Raw genomic sequence first — 18,920 nt, forward strand, 5'->3', positions numbered from 1 at the left:
GTGACTCAGGAGGCTGAGATCTGAGGACCGTGGTTCAGAGCCAGCCCAGAGAGACCAATCTTTAAGACTCCTAATTAACCAGCAGAAAGCCAGACATGTAGATTAAATGGCAGAACACCAGCCATAAGCAAAAAAGCTGAGCAACAGCATGAGGCACTGAGTTCAAGCTCCAGAACTGGCACATGTGCACACGCATGTGTGCGCACACAAGAATGAGGAAAAAGCACAAGCGGAGAAGATGTAATACAAGCTAGCAAGGGCAGATGAATACCCTTGGCAACAGCACTGCCCCTCCTTCTGCCACCCCTACCCATAAGGCTTCCCGTAACTACCAAAGGGGATTCAGACAGCCTGGAGCAGGCTCAAAGCAAATATATAGTTTATTTTGGAAACAAATGCCTTCCAAAATTTTCATCTGCTTCATTTTCAAAACATCAAAAGCCATCTGCAAGGTTCTTACCCACACTCATCCTGCCTAGGCTGCCTTAAACACCTAAGGTCCTATGAGGATCTCAGGCCCAGACGCTACAGGAGCAATCACTGAATTCCTGGGGCAAGAGTCAGGCTTCAACTCGCCCAGAGCTTCTCAAAGCAGAGCCAGCTGCTCTTCCATCTTGGGCTGGTGAGGCTGCCCAACACCTCCAGCAAAGGGGATGCTTGAAAGCCATCCTTGGAGGGGTGCCTCTATGATGGGGAGGTTTCTGGCTGCCTCGCTCCAGATCCTGGGCCCACGTGGCCACCTTTAGGTCCAGGAGTCACACTGCCAAAGTATTCCTGTAGCTCCAGCAGGGCTCGGAACCGATGGGAGATGGTATTCTTCTCAGCCTTGGGCATTTCTGCATACCTATGGGGTAAAGTAGCAAGCAGCTCAGAGGACAGAGAAATAAGATCTCAGGATGACATAACCCCAAACTCACCCCTGGAGCCCCAAACTCAAGAAGCCCTTGAAGAACCAGGGCAGGGGATCCCTGGCTACCAGTAGGCTATTAAATTTAATTGGATAGTTTTAAATTTGTGTGTAGGTAGAAACTCTTACTAATAAGCATGGGAGGATATTAAAAATTGCTCTAGTGTGTTCAAAAGTCGTTAAGGGAAGCTGGAGACGGGGCGAGCTGCATGTTTGATCAGCTTTGTCATCTGTTGACAAGAAGCAGTGGGCCAGACAGAGCAAACACAGCACGGGTTTGGGGAGGCCTAGCAGCTGGCCCGCGGCCCAACTTCAAGGAGAAGACTCTAGTGAGGTGAGAAGCCACACCTGTCTGTGGGCTCTATACCTTTGCTATCCAACACAGTAGAAGAAACTCAGTCCCTCTAACTACTCTGCAAGCACTCCATGGGGTTATATGTGCCTAGTGGTCATGCAACCACAGTGTAGACACTTGTCACCCAAGAGCACTCTCATGCTGCTTCACTGTGTCCTCCCTCAGCCTTGTGTGGCTATGGTTGAGGCCTCTGGCCACACCCCCTAGGGGCTCCAGCCTGGAAAGCCCGAATCTAATAAGAGTAGATATGTGTCTCATACATAAAGGTGGCCAATAGGAAACTCGGAGGACATGCAGCACCAAAAGGTTTCATGTTTCCACCAAAGCCTGCAGAAGTCAGAACATTTTTCCCAATTTGGATAAGGGTGCACGAGAATCTTACAGAACTCTCAGGTTTAAACCTCTTGATCTGCCAAGGCCAGAGAGGGAAGTCACTGGTCACACAGCTACTCTGGGTTGAGGGAGGAAGAGCCCAGGACACCTGATCCACCCTGGTGTGTGGGGCTGGGCCACCTGGATTCCTTGAGTCCACTCCGGCAGAGCTCCTTCCAGCTGGAATGGCACTTTCCAGAGCCTGCCCCACCCGTACCCGCGTGCCTGCACCTGGGCACGGTGCCCACCCAGGCCCACACCCCAGGGAAGGAACTGGAGCTCCTTACGTTTGCTCATATCCATCAGGCTGAAAGCATGGGTCCCAGCCAAAGTCCCGGCAGCCTCGAGGCACAACAATTCGACCCTGCCACAGGAAACGGGGACAGGTATAACTGAGATGCACTTCAAGGACAGTTGGAATTTGGCTATTTGGGAATTTAATTAAACACTCAAATGCACTTCAATGGGTTCATGTTTGATGATTATCTACATAAAATACAGAGCAAGGGCATGGGGAGAATCGTGAATCTGACTAGTCACTAATACCTCTGGGCCCACTCTCCCTCTTTATTTTGAGAAATTAAGAGAAAATGTGGGCTGGGAATATGGCCTAGTGGCAAGAGTGCTTGCCTTGTATACATGAAGCCCTGGGTTCGATTCCTCAGCACCACATATATAGAAAAAGCTGGAAGTGGCTCTGTGGCTCAAGTGGTAGAGTGCAAGCCCTGAGCAAAAAAAAGAAGTCAGGGACAGTGCTCAGGCCCTGAGTTAAAGCCCCAGGACTGGCAAAAATAAAAAAAAAAAAAAGAGGGGAAATGTGTGTTCCTAATAGGAAGTTAAGGGCTCTGAATTCTGAGGGCAGCCTCTATGCTTATGGTATTTTCAAAAGTACAAGGAAAGGTAACTCAGTGATAGAGCACTTGGCTAGTACATGCAAGGTCTTTGGTTCAACACCACAAACAAACAATAAATAATTAGGAGAGCATATAAAATGTCCAGGCTTCTGGGGCTGGGAATATGGCCTAGTGGCAAGAGTGCTTGCTTGGTATATATTAAGCCCTAGGTTCGATTCCTCAGCACCACATATATAGAAAACGGCCAGAAGTGGCGCTGTGGCTCAAGTGGCAGAGTGCTAGCCTTGAGCAAAAGGAAGCCAGGGACAGTGCTCAGGCCCTGAGTTCAAGGCCGAGGACTGGCAAGAGAAAAAAAAAAGTCCAGGTTTCAATCACCAGGATTCTAGCTAGGATGGGGATTTGCACCAAAATATCAAGTCATGCAGAGGCAAAGAAAAACTCTCTTCCTGTTAGTAGGGAGCTGTGTGACCAAGCCCTATTACTGGACCACTCAAGTGTCAGGTTTTCTGAGTACCTACACTGCACCTGCAGTGTCCTCAGCACCAGAATCACAAGACAGCTTTCCCTGCTGGCACAAGCCAAATAAACATTGTAAAGAAACCAAATGCATGGGCTGGGGATATAGCCTAGTGGCAAGAGTGCCTGCCTCAGATACACGAGGCCCTAGGTTCGATTCCCCAGCACCACATATACAGAAAACGGCCAGAAGCGGCGCTGTGGCTCAAGTGGCAGAGTGCTAGCCTTGAGCGGGAAGAAGCCAGGGACAGTGCTCAGGCCCTGAGTCCAAGGCCCAGGACTGGCCAAAAAAAAAAAAAAAAAAAAAGAAACCAAATGCACAATTGCCAAATGCAACGTGCCTTACAAGAGCTCAACAAGAGGGCTGGGAATGTGGCTTAGCGGTAGAGTGCTTGCCCAGCATGCATGAAGCCCTGGATTTGATTCCTCAGTACCACATAAACATAAAAGGCTGCAACCCAGAACTCATTGATGAATATGAGATTTTGGTACATGTAAGAAGGAATATGATTCCTATAGCAGCTGGCAATGTGGGGGTTTGTTAACTCACACAGATTGGCTCTATGAATAAAGTTGATGTAAAGGCTAAAAAAAAAAAGATAAAAAATAGGCAGGCGCTGGGGGCTTATACCTGTCATGCTAGCTATTCAGGAGGATGAAATCTGAGGATCATGGTTTGAAGTCAACCTGGGCAGACAAATTCCAGAGATTCTTATCTCCAATTGACCAGCAAAAAGCCAGGACTGGAGCTGTGGCTCAAGTGGTAGAGTAACAGCCTTGAGCAAAAATGCCAAGTGAGTATATCAGGCCCTGAGTTCAAGCCCCAATACACATACATACAAGGTAAAAGAATAAATTTAAGCTGGGCACTGTTGGATTATGCCTGTAATCCTAACTACTAGCAGGCTGACATCTGAGAATGGTCATTTCAAATCAGTCAGAAAAGTCTGAGACTCTGTTTCCAATTAACCAGCAAAATACCAGACTGGACCTGTAGCTAAGTGATAGAGCACTGGCCATGAGTGAAAAAGCAGAGGCCGTGAGTTTAAGTACCGGTATATAAAATATAATAACTTTTTAAAAATTGTTGTTGGTCATGGGGCTTGAACTCTGGACCTGGGTGCTGTCCCTGAGCTCTTCAGCTCAAGTCTAGTGCTCTACCACTTTAGCCACAGTGCACTTCCAGGTTTGTGGTGGTTAATTGGAGATAAGAGTCTCACAGACTTTTCTGCCTGAGCTGGCTTTGAACTGCAATCCTCAGATCTCAGCCTCCTGAGTAGCTAGGATTACAGGCATGAGCTCTAAGAGCTTGCTTTTTTTTTTTTTTTGAAGAATGTTCCATGTGCCAGATATAGCTGGTACAAGGGTCCTGGATTGGAGTGGAGGTTGGCATCTATAGTTACTAAAAGGCCAAGCTGGCTACTGTGCTCCTATGGATAAGGTGCATCCAGCATGCCAATGAGAACGAGCATAGGTGAAAACAGAAGATGAAGAAACAAGGCCACCTCAGGGAAAATCAGGACTGGCAAGTAACAAGGCCCACGTGACAGACAAAATTGAAAACAGGGACTGGCAGAGATTACAGTGATATAGGCCCTGACAACAGGTCAGCTACTCTTCAGTCCCCGCAGGCAGCAAGGCCTGTGGCTAAGAGGAAGTTTCTGGAAAAGCAGCAGTAACCACTGCTCATTTTTAGCAATGTAACCAAGCAGTGACCCAGCAACCTGCTTCTGAGTGCTTATCCTAAAGAACTCAAAACAGGATGCTGAGATGGCTGCATTCCCATGTCATCCAGCCTTATTCACAATAGCCCAGAGGTGGGAGCAACTTAAAGGTTACTGACTGATAAATCCATAGAGAATGTGGGCTATTCACACAATGGAATATTCTTTGGCCTTAAATGTGATTGGGATCTGTTATACAATAGTCTAAATATGCTTACCACTGATGTTTTATATACTTTTAGAAGTTATAACATACTCCATGTTCCGTTATTTTACTACCATAAAAATAAAATAACCAGGGGCTGGAAATATGGCCTAGTGGCAAGAGAGCCTGCCTCGTATACATGAAGCCTTGGGTTCAATTCCCCAGTACGGCCAGAAGTGGCGCTGTGGCTCAAGTGGCAGAGTGCTAGCCTTGAGCAAAAGGAAGCCAGGGACAGTGCTCAGGCCCTGAGTCCAAGGCCCAGGACTGGCAAAAAAATAAAATAACCAGGCATAGCAAAATGAAGTATCTGTGGACAGTCCCAGGGAGCTTCTAGATTTTAATCTGGCAGAGGGATTCAGCAGTTAAATGCAGGAGGCATAGCCCTGTACAGAGAGAAACACAAGGATGGAGGTGCTGACCACCTAAGAGGGAGCTCTGGACCAAAAGAAAAGCAGCTATACCTAGGGTTCTGATAGGCACGTGTGGAGGTGTTGAGTAGCAACCAAAGAAGGAATGAGCTTCGGTGACAGATTAAAATTCTTGGCTGGGAAGGTAGCCCAGTGGTCGAGCACTTGCTTAGGATAGATGAAGCCTTGGGTTTTCTATCTCCAGCATCAACAACAAACCCTAAAATTCTGTGGAAAATTGTAAGACAGTTGAGGGAAGCTATACCCTTGGCAGATGGATAAGGAGATACTGGTGCAACATCTGACCTATAGATGTAGCTTTCAGGCAGTTACCTTCAGTTGTAACTTCCTCTTAGGCCCTTAGTGGAGATCTGGGCATCCATACCTCATGGAGCTGAACCAGAGGCCTCAGGGGTCAACAAAGTTTAGGGATTGACAATGTTTTTAACTGTGGTACCCAGAAATGCCTCCCAGCAAGGCTCTGATAATTAATTGTCCCTGGGGTGCCCTTTTGGCATTGTCCTACAGAAGCTCCTCGGCATTGGGGTGCTGCGCCATCTGGTGGAACAAAGGAGAACTGCATTCGAGTGGCTACTCACTGAGGTGCGGCCCCTGAACAAACGCACAGGTTCACTTGGGTCCCCAGTGCTGAGAGCGAAGGTGCAGAGCGCATAGGCTGATTTGTCCTCAAAGCCGGCCAGGAGCTGGTGGAGACCTGTGGACAAGGGCAGGAAACTCTCAGTACCTCCATTCTGCTCAGTCTTACCCCTTCTGCCCCACCCCCAAGAGGCCTATCTAGTTGGTAAAGAAAGGAATTCCCTAAGCTGGATTGGGGGGAAGGGGGAGAACCAGAGTTTCACTCTAGTCCTTCATGGGAGCTGGGATCAGGGCTAGCCTGAAATTCAAAACTGGTTATCTACTAGCTGGCAGAAGATTTGGTACAATGTAGAAAAACATAAGTGTGAATCAAGGCAGTGTGGATCTTGTTGGCTCCCAACTATAAGAAGGCATTTTTGCTACAAGTAAGGAACCTACTCCCCAAATAATTACAAATACTGAGAAATTATAGCTGAGGGCACTACTCATTGGTAGAGTATATATTTAGCACGCTTAAGGCCCTGGGTTCAGTCTGAAGCAGTAAACACACACACACACACACACACACACACACACACACACACACATTTTACACTTATTGAGGAAAAATTAGGAGTATTGGGTGTCCTAAAATAGGCCTGTACAAGTAAGCTGGGCCATGGGGAAGCCATTATTCTATTGCTCGTCTTTTTCCATGCAGCCAAGGCAGGTTAGATTTGAACATGCAAGCCTCCCCTGAGCCTCCCCAATGCTGGCTTGCATGGCTGGTGCTCAATCATCTGAGGCAGGCCTCTGGCTTAACTTTTTGCTGGTTATTTTGGAGACAGACTCTCAGGGATCTTTCTGCTTTGGATTTCTTTTTTTCTTTTTGAATTAATTTATTTTTGCCAGTCCTGGGCCTTGGACTCAGAGCCTGAGCACTGTCCCTGGCTTCTCTTTGCTCAAGGCTAGCACCCTGCCACTTGAGCCACAGCGCCACTTCTAGCCATTTTCTAAATATGTGGTGCTTGGGAATCGAACCCAGGGCTTCATGTATATGAGGCAAGCACTCTTGCCACTAGGTCATATTCCCTGCCTGCTTTGGATTTCAATAGTCTGGATCCTAGCCTCTTGAGTAGCTAATATTATAGGTGTGCGCCACCAGTGGCCAGCTTTTTTGTTTTTGGCCATGGGGCTTGAACTCAGGGCCTAGGCAGTATCCTTGATCCAATTTGTGCTCAAGGCTAGTGCTCTACCACGTGAGCCAAGGCACTACTTCTGGTTTTTGAGTGGTTAATTGGAGATAAGAGTCTCGGGGCCTTTTCTGCCTGGCCTGGCTTAGAACCGCAATCCTCAGATGTAAGCCTCTTGAGTAGCTAAGATGACAGACATGAGCAACTGGCACCCAGCAATTTTTTTAATGGAATACAAAGCACTATTATTATTAGTGCTCTACCACTCTAAGCCACAGCACCACTTCCTTTTTAATGACAAAAATGACACATATTTATGGCCATTATCCTTTTGTATTCTATTACTGTGCATGTTTGGGGCTGGAATGCAGGGCCTCATGCATGCTAGGTAAGTGCTCTACAACTGAGCTACAATCCAGCCCATGGCTTTTTGAGACAAAGTATGGCTATGTAGTACATGCTGGGTTTGAACTTGCTGTTATAGGCCTCAAACTCCTGCCTGCTGAGTGCTAGAGTTACAGGAGAATGCTACCACTCCTGGCTTAAAAGGTACCTAATTTCAAAGCACCTAAAAAGGTAACGCTGGCACAACCATGCAGGTGGTAGGGTATAAACTATCCAGAACTGAGACTGTCCGCCACAACACCCACGGAGATCAGGCAAGGCCCACAGGTTGTCACTAGAGTCAAGTCCCTCTTCTTTTTTTATTTTGCTGGTCCTGGGCCTTGACTTTGGGCTTGGGTGCTATCCCTGAGCAACTTTTGCTCAAAGCTAGCATTCTACTACTTGAGCTACAGCCAGAAGTGTCCAGCTGTGATTAATTTTCTGTGATTAATTGGAGGGAACAGTCTCATGTTGTTTCCTGCTTGGGCTAGCAGGCTGGCTTTGAACCTGGATCCTCCTGAGTAGCTAGGATTACAGGCATGAGCCACCAGCACCTGGTGGGTCAAGTCCCTCTTGAGAGCCAGAATTACAATCACAGCTTCTAAGTCACAGCTTCACCACCCATCCCTCACCTTCTCCTCCCTATCCCAGTGCTCTCTGAAGTACAAGGAAAAGTGAGCACCAGGTTTCAGAGAGGGAAGGTAAGGGGAGGCCCAATAGTTGAGGCTGGAGGCCAGGACTTCTCATTTCTAGCAGACCTTTCTGTTTTCAAAACTAGCCAAAGATTCTTAATTCCAACAGATCCAAGGGAAAAGCAGGGACAATACCTTCAGGCTTTAACTTCTCCAGGAACCATTTTCTGCAAAAGAAATAAAGAATAATCAGGGCTGGGAATGTGGCTTAGTGGTAGAGTGCTTTCCTAGCATGCATGAAGCCCTGGGTTTGATTCTTCAGTACCACATCAACAGAAAAAGCCAGAGGTGACACTGTGGCTCAAGTGATAGTGTGCTAGCCTTGAGCAAAAGAAGCTCAGGAACAGTGCCCAGGCCCTGAGTTTAAGCTCCAGGATTGGGAAGGAAGGGGGGGAGGGAGGAAAAAAAAAATCAGACACCAGTAGGAGATGAATCTTCCTGTCATCTTCTCTAGGTTACACTCCAGAAGAGCTATGGGATGGCCACAGGAAAAAGAAATGTCTCAGTTCAAAACTAAAAGAAGTAATCTAGAGGATGGGGGTATAGCTCAGTGTTAGAACTCCTGTACATAGCATGCTTGAGGCCCTGGGTTCAGTCTGCAACTTGAAAGAGACAGAGACATGTAGGCAGAAGGATATGTAGGCAAACAGGCAATAATCTCTAAGTAAATAAAAGCCTCAATCTCACAGGTAACTAGGAAAAGACAACTGAAAACTGCATGTGGAACTGGGATGTACCTCAGTGGCAAAGCACTTGCCCAGCAAACCCAACATCCTGGGTTTGATCCCAAAAAAACAAAAAGAAAAAAAACAAACAAACACGTGGTAACATTTCCCATTCTCTAAGCCATAAATACTAAAAGGTTCCTTACTAGGGAGGGTGGTGATGAAGATGCCTGGTTAGGATATAGAATATATACGGTAGGCTTAAGTATATACAGGTGCAATTGCTTTGGCAAACAAACTGGTCACCCAGGATTCACTTGTTTATTTTTTATTTTATTTTTCTGTGCAGGTCCTGGGGTTTGAACTTAGGCCCTGAGTGTTATCCCTGAGCTTCTTTTGCTCAAGGTTAGCACTCTACCACTTGAGCCACAGCGCCACTTCTGGCCATTTTCTATATATGTGGTGCTTGGGAATCAAACCCGGGGCTTCATATATACGAGGCAAACACTCTTGCCACTAGACCATATTCCCAGCCCCAGTTGTGTTTTTTGCCAGGGGTAGGGGCAGTGTAGTTTACTAGAGTTAAGTCTCACACACTTTTCTACCCAGGGTGGCTTTGAACTAAGATCCTCAGATCTCAGCCTCCTGAGTAGCTAGGACTACAGTCATGAGCCACTGGTACTCATCTCTATTTATTTGAGACAGGGTCTCACTATGTAACACAAGCTTGAGTTTGCCGTCCTCCTCCCTTAATTTCCCAAATGTTGAAATTAACATGGGTGTATCACCATGCCTGATTCCCATCCAAAAGCTAGATATGTGCACTTGAAACCTAGCAGGAGCACTTCTGTGCCGTGTCCCCAAGAATAGTGTCTTCAAATTGTACCCTAGAAATAAGGAAACCTAAGGGGCCAGGGCACTAGATAGTTTTAAGGAAATCAGTTTGTAGATCTCAACTTTCTTATTTCCTCTTTTGTGAAACTAAGCTGCCTATGTATGAACCTCTAAAATGAGTGGGTTTCCCTTTCCCAACTCCACTTACATAATCACATTCTCACACTTTACAAAAGAAAGGCACACCTCTTCAGTATCCCTAATCTGTCCTTGGGACAACTGCGGTATTGATGCTGCTGCCAAGACAGTGAATGATCCAAAATATCAGGTAACTAATCATTTGTTTTGCTTAGGTTTTTCTGTCTTTTGTTGTTGTTGTTTTTAATTTGTGGGGGGGCTTGAACACAGGGCCAAGATGCTGTCCTTGAGCTTTTTTAACCATCGCTCTACCACTTGGAGCCCGCTTCCGTTTTTCTGGTGGTTAACTGGAATTAAGAGTCTCATAGACTTTCCTGCCCAAGCTGGCTTTGAACCACGATCCTCAGATCTCAGCCTCCTGAGTAGCTAGGATGACAGGCGTGAGTCACTGGTACCCAGCTCTGTTTTGCTGGTTTATGGCTGGGACACTGCAAGAAGCTGGAAGCAGGGCTGGCAATGTGTCTTAGTGGTAGATGCTTGCGTAGCATGCATGAAGCCCTGGGTTCAATTCCTCAGTACCACATAAACAGCTCAAGTGATAAAAGTGGTAGCCTTGAGCTCAGGGACAGTGCCCAGGCCCTGAGTTCAAACCTCAGGACTGGAAAAAAAAAAAAAAGCTAGAACTTACATGTAGGGGCCGGGAAGTCCCCCAAGGGCATTGAAGCACAGACAGGTATCCTCCACCAGTACGGGCCCCTGTACCTGCAGCACAAGGACAAGCAATGCTAAGACCTGCAATCAGAAGTATACCTCCCAAAGCCACCCAGGCTAGGGACAGGCCCACAGCTAGTTGAGGTCAGCAGAGGCCCATCAAGAGGAACAGTGCCAGCCCACTTCATCTTAAGAGATGGGAACACTAAAGCACTGGCAGGCATACAGCTTGGTCCAGACAAAGGAAGTGCTGGGACTCACATACGGGCAGTTCAACTATTCATAACATGCTCTTCAGCTCTCCAAAGATGTGTGCCTGCAGGGATGGATGTGTGTGGGGAGAACACAGGGCTGGAATGTAAGTACCTGACATGCAGAAAGGTGTGGGTTGGAACAGGAAAGCACAGTTTCGAGGCCAATTTTAACTGATGCCAACAGAGCTGTGCTTGGGCAGGTCTTTGAAATGCTCCCTCTACTGTTCTGTGTCTTCCCAGGAGGCACATGCCCCAGGATTGAATATGGACGAGCAGATGATAATGATAAGTACCTGGCGAGCTGCCTCCTGACACTTCTGTATGGAAATTTCATCCGGCTCTCCCTGGTACTCTGGCACTTATCAGGGAAACAGACACATACATACACAGTCAGGTCACAGGAAGACAGAGAAATCGAACCATCTTTTAAAAAATAAAACAAAAACAGAAACATACGGTCAATTTTCTGTGCCACCAAGGTGCATGGAAATTTATCACCTAGAATCTGAATGACCTGTTTCAAAACAAAAGAACATTTGTTATCGTTTGTGAATTCCCTATTACCATGTGAGCTATCATCCAACTTTGTTATCAGATGGCTCTCTCACTGGTCTCCAAAAGCTTACCAAGCTGGGCTCATGAGCCCTATTACAACTTTGCGTCCCACCTCAGCAAACTGATACGCCATTTGCCCACTCCTCTAATTTCAGGTCTCTGCTTGTGCCTATCCCTTTGCCCACCATTTAAAACACTTCTCTTCTCACTGCTCTTAGACACCTCAACTATCTTTCTTTTTTTGTCAGTCCTGGGGCTTGGACTTGGGCCTGAGTACTGTCCCTGGCTTCTTTTTGCTCAAGGCTAGCACTCTGCCACTTGAGCCACAGCGCCACTTCTGGCTATTTTCTGTATATGTGGTGCTGGGGAATTAAACCCAGGGCTTCAGGTATACAAGGCAACAAGCACTCTTTGCCACTAGGCCATATCCCCAGCCCCTCAACTATCTTTCTATCAAGGGTTATCCAGAATTCTAAAGGGTAACTGGATGGGAAGAACCATTCTTTGCTTCCAAATGAAATTCACTCTTGCAATTGTGAATGTAGACAACAAACCAAAATAATCTGTTTCAGTGTTTTGTTGTTTTTTGTTTTTGTTTCTTTTTGAGACAAGATCTTGCATATATAGAACCCAGGCTGGTCCGGAAATCAAGATCCTTCAGCTTTATCCTCTCAAGCCAGTGATTTTTTCTTTTTAGCCAGTCCTGGGGCTTGAACTCTGGGCCTTGGTGCTGTCCCTGAGCTTTTGCTCAACTAGCCCTCTGCCTCTTCAGCCACAGTGCCTCTTCTGGCTTTTTCTATGTAGTACTGAGGAATTGAACCCAGGGCTTCATGTATGTGAGGCAAGCACTCTACTACTATGCCATATTCCCAGTTCTCCTGTGACTTTTAAAACTATTAAGATTGCTGGGCATCAGTGGCTCATACCTATAATCCTAACTACTCAGGAGGCTGAGATCTGAGGATCAGGGTTTGAAGCCAGCCTAGGCAGCAAAGTCCATGAAACTCTTAGCCTCAATTAACCACCAGAAAACCAGAAGTGGCACTGTGGCTCAAAGTGGCAGAGTGTTAGTCTTGAGCACAAAGCTCAGGGACAGCACCCAGGCCCTGAGTTCAAGCCCCAAAACCGAAAGAAAAAGAAAAAAAAATCACAGATGTTACCTACCCCATTATAATTGTTGTCTCTATGTCAAAATAATACTTACACAAAGAAAAATGCTTACAAACCTTAAAATTAAGAAAAACTTTTTTGAACTGACTCCTTTAACATATTAACAAAGAACATATCATTATAAACATTCTTTTTTTCCAAGATAGAGCCTCACTAACTTTGCCTAGTATCCTCAAACTCAAGATTCTCCTGCCCCAGTCTCACAAATTCTGAAGTTACAAGTATAGTCTATCAACACAGCTAATATGTTGAGAATTAGCCTTCAGTATACTTTATTTCCTTTCTTATCCTTATGTCTTTATTTTGTACATTCGAAATTATTTTCACAGAGGCAGGAGGATCAAGAGTTCAAGGACAGTATGGATTACATGGCAAAACACTACCTCAAAATTAAAATTAAAAACTACTTTCCTGACAAAGAGTCAGCGTTCATCACTTTGCCAATGGACTACCAAGAGATGAAAAAAATCTCCCCTAGGATGGACTGGGATGTATATCAGTGGTAAAACACTTGTCTAGCATGCATGAGGTTCAATCCTTAGCCCCAAAAGGGAGAGAGGCAGACTGCCCTGTAAAGTTCAAGTCATCTTCTCCAAGGAGCTTCTCCTGATACTCAGCCCCTTCTTTTCTTTTCTGGGCCCTTGTACAAGCTAGGCAAGTGTTCCACCTACTACTGAACCACATCTACCATCAGCCCTTTTTCTGGGTGGCAGTGGTACTGAGGATTGAACTCAGGGGCGTGTATTTGCTAGGCAAGCACTCTATCACTTGACCCATGTCCTAGTCTTTTTTTTTTTTTTTTTTGAGATGTCTCACTACATATCCCAGGTTAACCTTGAACAATAAGAAGCTGTGCCTGGCCTCAAACTCATTATCCTATTGCCATAGATTTCTGAGTGCTATGATCACAGACATGTTCTCAGCCAGAGGCTTGGGTTCTGTCCAAAATCTACATGGACTTCACTTCATTTGGGAGGTATTGGCAGCTGCTTGACTGATCTGGCCTCAAGCTTTCAAACCTTTCCATCAGCTGGACCTGAGCTCCGGAGAACACCATCCTTGTCCTCATACAGAACTACTAGCAGTCCCTATATTTCACTTGAGTCCTGCTCCATGCCACAAAGGAACAAAACACAAAGAATATGAATTTGAACAGGTTTTGCTGCATTTCCCCACTTAGCCTATTAGCACTAGACTACATCTTTTTATTTAATTTGTAGTTAGGGCTTCTGGCTTGCTAGTAGGCATTCTACCAAGTGAGCCACACCCCTAGCCTCTATATTTTTTTGTTTTGTTTTGTTTTTGCTTCCTGGGGCTTGAATTCATGACCTGAGCACAGTCCCTGAGGTCCGCCCCCCCCCCCCAAAGGCTAGTGCACTACAACTTGAACCTTGTTGACATTTTAGATGGTTAAATGGAGATAAAGAGTCTCAAGGTCTTTCCTGCCCAGATTGGCTTTGAACTGTGATTCTCATATCTCAGTCTCAGGAATTACAGGCTTGAGCCACCAGCACTCGGCTCCTTAGACCCTTTTTGATCAATCATATTTCTATACTTGTTTCAGAAATATAAGCTGGAGGTGTGGCTCAGCTGTAGAGTGCATGCCTAGCAAGTGTAATGCTGAGTTTGACCCCAGTACAATTAACAACTAGACAGATTTACTTCTCAGATACGAGGTGAAGATCAGGGCAGCCAGGACCCCTGAGTTAGGTTCATACTTCACACCAACAAAAACCATACAAACTCCCTTTAAGTCTTCTTTCCAAGGGCTGTTGCTGGCAAAACGTTAACCCGCCTTCTGTTAGAATTGTCAGCCCCAACCATTATGTTGAGCGAGAGAGGTATCACACACTACACTAGTGTGGAAGGTGACTAAAGGAATCTCTGGACCGTGAAGGGCCGTTGACTGCTCAGTTTGGAGCAACCATTCCACGCTCCCTGCCGCCGCCGCCACCTCGGGAAAAGCAGAGGTGTCTGGATCCGAGAGAGGTATCGGAGCTGCCGGTTTGGGGGTCTACCTCACGAGGGGACCCTTGTTGCAGGTGCCATTCCTCCAGCTCCCGCAGCCTCCGACCTCACGAGTGCACGTGCTCTGTGCCAGCATCTGGAAATGCTTTCATTCCCACCACGACCCTCAGGGCGTCCCCACTTTGCGATCGTCCTCCCCTTCCGACCCCAGTCTCTTCCATCTACCCTTCCCGGCAGGGCCTCCGCGTGCTCGCCATGCTGGGAACCCCCGCTCAGCCTATTCCCGCCTCCCGACCGGCCCCCACTCCCTCCCGGCACCTCTTCCAGCTTCTTAGCGTTCCCTGTGACAAACACGATCTTTTTCCCGACCAAGGAGGCCGCCATGGTGAGCCCGATCGACTCCCCGGAAGCTCTCCGCAGCGAATAGCAATGCACTTCCGGCTGGGAGCGGAAGTGGCGGACTCGGTTTCCGACGGAGACTGGGGATCGCCGGGCCAGGCAAAGCCGCTCTCCCGGCCTGTGAGCGCGGGAAATCCTGGCTCCTGACGCCCGCGAACGCCGGAGAAGATCCTCTTCCGAAGAATTGGAAGCCTCCGTGCCGCCCGGGGGCTCAGAGGCCCCTTTGAGCCCGCATTGCCGCTCGGAGGCGCCAAGGGACGCTGTGCTGTGGTGGTTGGGTAGCGTTGTTGTTGTTGCTTTCTTTTTTGCCGGGCCTGCGGCTTGAACTCAGGGCCTGCGCACTCTCCTTGAGCTTCTTTTGCTCAGCGCTAGCACTCTACCACTTTGAGCCGCAGCGCCACTTCCTGGTTTTCTGTTGGTTAATTGGGGATCAAAGTATCATGGACTTTCCTGTCCAGGCTGGCTTTGAGCGGTGATCCTCAGATCTTAACCTCCTGAGTAGCTAGGATTACAGGCGTGAGCCATCGGTGACCGGCTGGGATTCTGTGGTTTTGGACCAGAAAAGACCACACGAGTCTCCTGGTTTATTTATGTCGCTCCGGACGTGGAAGGAAGCATAAGAACCCGAGAGGCCAGTTATTTGATGAGTTTCAGCCCTGTGTCCTGGGCTGGGGCGGCGCTTTCTTGAGGAGCCTACAAGGCCGTCTTGTAGAACTGTGTGTCTCTTTAGTTAAGGTATCCCAAATCTGGCTTTTATCCTGCCTTCAGCCCCACTCCCAGAACTCTTCCTTGCCGACCAACTGATATACTTGACTGTGAACTTAAACTTGGCATAACATAAAAACATGCCGTCTTTTACCTACCTCTGCAGCTTTGGAAATCAGTATTTCAACTTATTTTCTAGTCTCTCCAGCCTCTCAGATTTATCATTACTCTTCACAATCACCACTTTGGTCAGATCTTTGCATCCTGAATGCAGCAGGGAGGACTTAAGTGCTCTTAGACTTGCCTCTAACAAGGCCTTAACCCTCTGCTGACACCCTCATTGGGCAGGCCTTTTATGTCCCTGTTCCTGGGACAGCAGCTGTTTTATTTTTCTTCTTTTTTAGATTAGTTTCCTTTGTTTTTCTAACTCTTCATCTGGTGATTGCTTTGCAGGCACTATACCACTTGAAGCATTCCCCAGTCTGGGCAGTAGCACTTTATTGGCTATTTTCACACAAAAACAAGAAAAGAAGAGGTCCATTTTCTTCACCAGTTCCCCTAGTCATTCTGATACCATAGTATAAGAGCCACTGCTTTGGGTAGTGGCTTGGAGACAGGGCCCAGGCCCTAAGTTCAAGCCCGAAAACCGACCAACAACAACAACAAAAGAGGTTTAATTTATGATGTCAATTTATGAATGCAACATGATTAGTGTTAGTTATCCCCTTCCATCATTCTTCCTCCCATCTATCCCAACCACAACAGTCCCTTCAAGTTTCCCAGTTCCATTTTCACATATGTACAGTGGATATTATGGACTAAATCTCTTTGTACAACTATTTAAAGATAATAAAATGATTTTTAAAGGAAAAAAAAAAGCTGGGTGCCTGTGGCTCATCCCTGTAATCCTAGCTACTCAGAAGGATGTGGTTCTAAGTCAGCTTGGGCAAGAAAGTCCATGAGACTCTAATCTCCAATTAATCATAGAAAATAAAGCCAGAAGTGGTGTTGTGGCTCCACTAGAAGAGTGTTAGCCTTGAGCAAAAGAAGCTCAGGGACAGTGCTCAGGCCCAGAGTTCAAGCCCCAGGACAGGCAGAAAAAAGAAAACACCTTGGGTTCACATTCTGACCTCTTTGTACATGCTAGTGATGTCTATATCTTTAGCCATGATGTGTCTTCCTAAAACAAGTTTACTGGTGAATTCTTTGTTCCCACATTTATATAGGTCCAAAAGAGAGGGACATTTATAGTACCTGTGGTATACTGAGTTCTCAATATAGAAAAGCAGTTATTGTATATACAGCTGAATAAAACTAATTTTGTGTCAGTATCAGGCTTGAATTCAGGGCCTCATGCTGCTATGGCTTTCTTGCTCATGGCTGGCATCCTACCCCTTGACCACACCTCCAGTCTGGCATTTTGATGGTTAATTGGAGATAAGTCTGGAAGACTTCTACCTGGGCTGAGTCCTCCAGATTTCAGCCTTCAGGGTGGGTAGTATTACAGGATAATAGGCATTAACCATTGACACTACCTTAATTTTATTTTTAAATAAATGTAAAAATTTGCAGATCTGGGGCTGGGAATATGGCCTAGTGGTAAAGTGCTCGTCTCATATACATGAAGCCCTGGGTTCGATTCCTCAGCACCACATAATATAGAAAAAGCCAGAAGTGGCGCTGTGGCTCAAGTGGCAGAGTGCTAGCCTTGAGCAAAAAGAAAAGCCAGGGACAGTGCCCAGGTCCTGAGTTCAAGCCCCAGGACTAGCAAAAACAAAACAAAACAATTGCAGATCCGATGAAAAAGTATAAATTAATTATTCAAATGAGAGATTTGGTTTCCCTCTCAGATATCAGCAAATATAGCTAAAAACTCAAGAATTTGGAGGTTATATAGGTTGGAGAGACATGGCTCACTTGGTAGAACACTAGCCAATGAGGGGAAGCATAAGGTACCAAGTTCAAGTCTCAGATTAAAAAAAAAGAATTTGGAAGTTCTAGCAAGCTAGTGTGGCTACTCTTATATTCTAATATTCCTATAGTCTTCACCCCCAAGAGTGGCCCAGGGTGGCTGGGGGGGGCGGGTAATCCTCTTCCACCAAGCACAGCTTGGGAAGAAATGAACCTGTAGCAGTCAGGAAGAAAAGAAACTTCTTTTTGCCAGTCCTGGGACTTGAACTCAGAGCCTAAGCTTCTTTTTTTTTGCTCAAGGCTAACACTCTACCACTTGACTGACAGCACCACTTCTGGCTTTTTCTATATATGTGGTGCTGAGGAATCAAACCAGGGTTTCATGTATGTGAGGCAAGCACTCTACCACTAGGCCATATTCCCAGCCCTGTAAAGAAACTTTTGACTAGCCAGTCAGTTCACCCAACTCAACCCTGTTGATCTATAAGGAGACAAATATCCTGGCTAGATTTTTCTCACATCCAAAGTTCTCCTCAGTTCCAAATGCCTCCCTTTGGGGCTGGGAATATGGCCTAGTGGCAAGAGTGCTCGCCTCTTATTCATGAAGGCCTGGGTTTGATTCCCCAGCACCACATATATAGAAAATGGCCAGAGTGGTGCTGTGGCTCAAGTGGCAGAGTGCTAGCCTTGAGCAAAAAGAAGCCAGGGACAGTGCTCAGGCCATAAGACCAAGGCCCAGGACTGGCCTAAAAACAAAACCAAATGCCTTCCTTTCTCTGCCATTCCAATCGTGTAGATCATTCCTAAGTATCTTTTTCTTTTTCTTGCATTTTCCCCATATTTGTGTCTCTATTAACACTATGGCAATTTTTTCATTTTTTAAAATATAATTTTGCTTTTTAATTATTTTTGTGGTGATAAAGATCTTACCCAGACCCTTTCTCATGCTAGGCAAGCACTCTACTATTGTACCATATTTTCAGCCCCAGTGGCTTTAAACATTGTCGACTATCATACATAACATTTTACAATTATTTCCACTTAACACACTTAATATCATGGGGTTGTTTTTTTGTTTTGTTTTTTTTACAAATACCTCCATAACTCTTTTTTTAAAAAATTATTGTTTGCTTGTTTTGTTGTTGTTTTTTTGTAAGTCACGGGGCTTGAACTCGGGGCCTAGGCACTGTCCCTGAGCTCTTTTGCTCAAGACCAGCTCTCTACCACTTTGAGCCACAGTGTCATTTCTGGCTTTCTGGTGCTTAATTGGAGACAAGAGTCTCATAAACCTTCCGGCCTGGACTGGCTTTGAACCAAGATCCTCAGATCTCAGCCTCCTGAGCAACTAGGATTACAGGCCTGAGCCGCCAGCGTCAAGCTCTTGTAAAGTAAAAACTAACGGCCTCTAAGCAAAGCGCATAGCCT

General features: G+C 46.3%; 1 protein-coding gene across 1 annotated transcript; it reads right to left on the bottom strand.

The window, feature by feature from the left end:
- Positions 1-365: 365 nt before the first annotated feature.
- On the bottom strand, positions 366-14,943 carry Itpa (inosine triphosphatase). The gene is made up of 8 exons (XM_048348893.1): positions 14,799-14,943; positions 11,244-11,301; positions 11,081-11,145; positions 10,511-10,584; positions 8,321-8,352; positions 5,940-6,055; positions 1,922-1,998; positions 366-844 (listed from the first exon to the last, which is right to left on the bottom strand). Exons 1-8 carry the CDS (start codon positions 14,862-14,864, stop codon positions 685-687), a joined length of 648 nt encoding a protein of 215 aa, XP_048204850.1. The 5' UTR covers positions 14,865-14,943; the 3' UTR covers positions 366-684.
- Between the last annotated feature and the right edge of the window lie 3,977 nt (positions 14,944-18,920).

Source organism: Perognathus longimembris, chromosome 6, assembly GCF_023159225.1.
Source record: "Perognathus longimembris pacificus isolate PPM17 chromosome 6, ASM2315922v1, whole genome shotgun sequence".
NCBI lineage: Eukaryota > Metazoa > Chordata > Mammalia > Rodentia > Heteromyidae > Perognathus > Perognathus longimembris.

Excerpts from the sequence above, each read along its gene's own strand:
- Itpa (XM_048348893.1), bottom strand. The coding sequence starts at position 14,864 with ATGGCGGCCTCCTTGGTCGGGAAAAAGATCGTGTTTGTCACAGGGAAC. Across the intron at positions 11,302-14,798 it reads ACGCTAAGAAGCTGGAAGAG|GTCATTCAGATTCTAGGTGA; the intron begins GTGCCGGGAGGG and ends GTTTTGAAACAG. Across the intron at positions 11,146-11,243 it reads GGTGGCACAGAAAATTGACC|TGCCAGAGTACCAGGGAGAG; the intron begins GTATGTTTCTGT and ends TTCCCTGATAAG.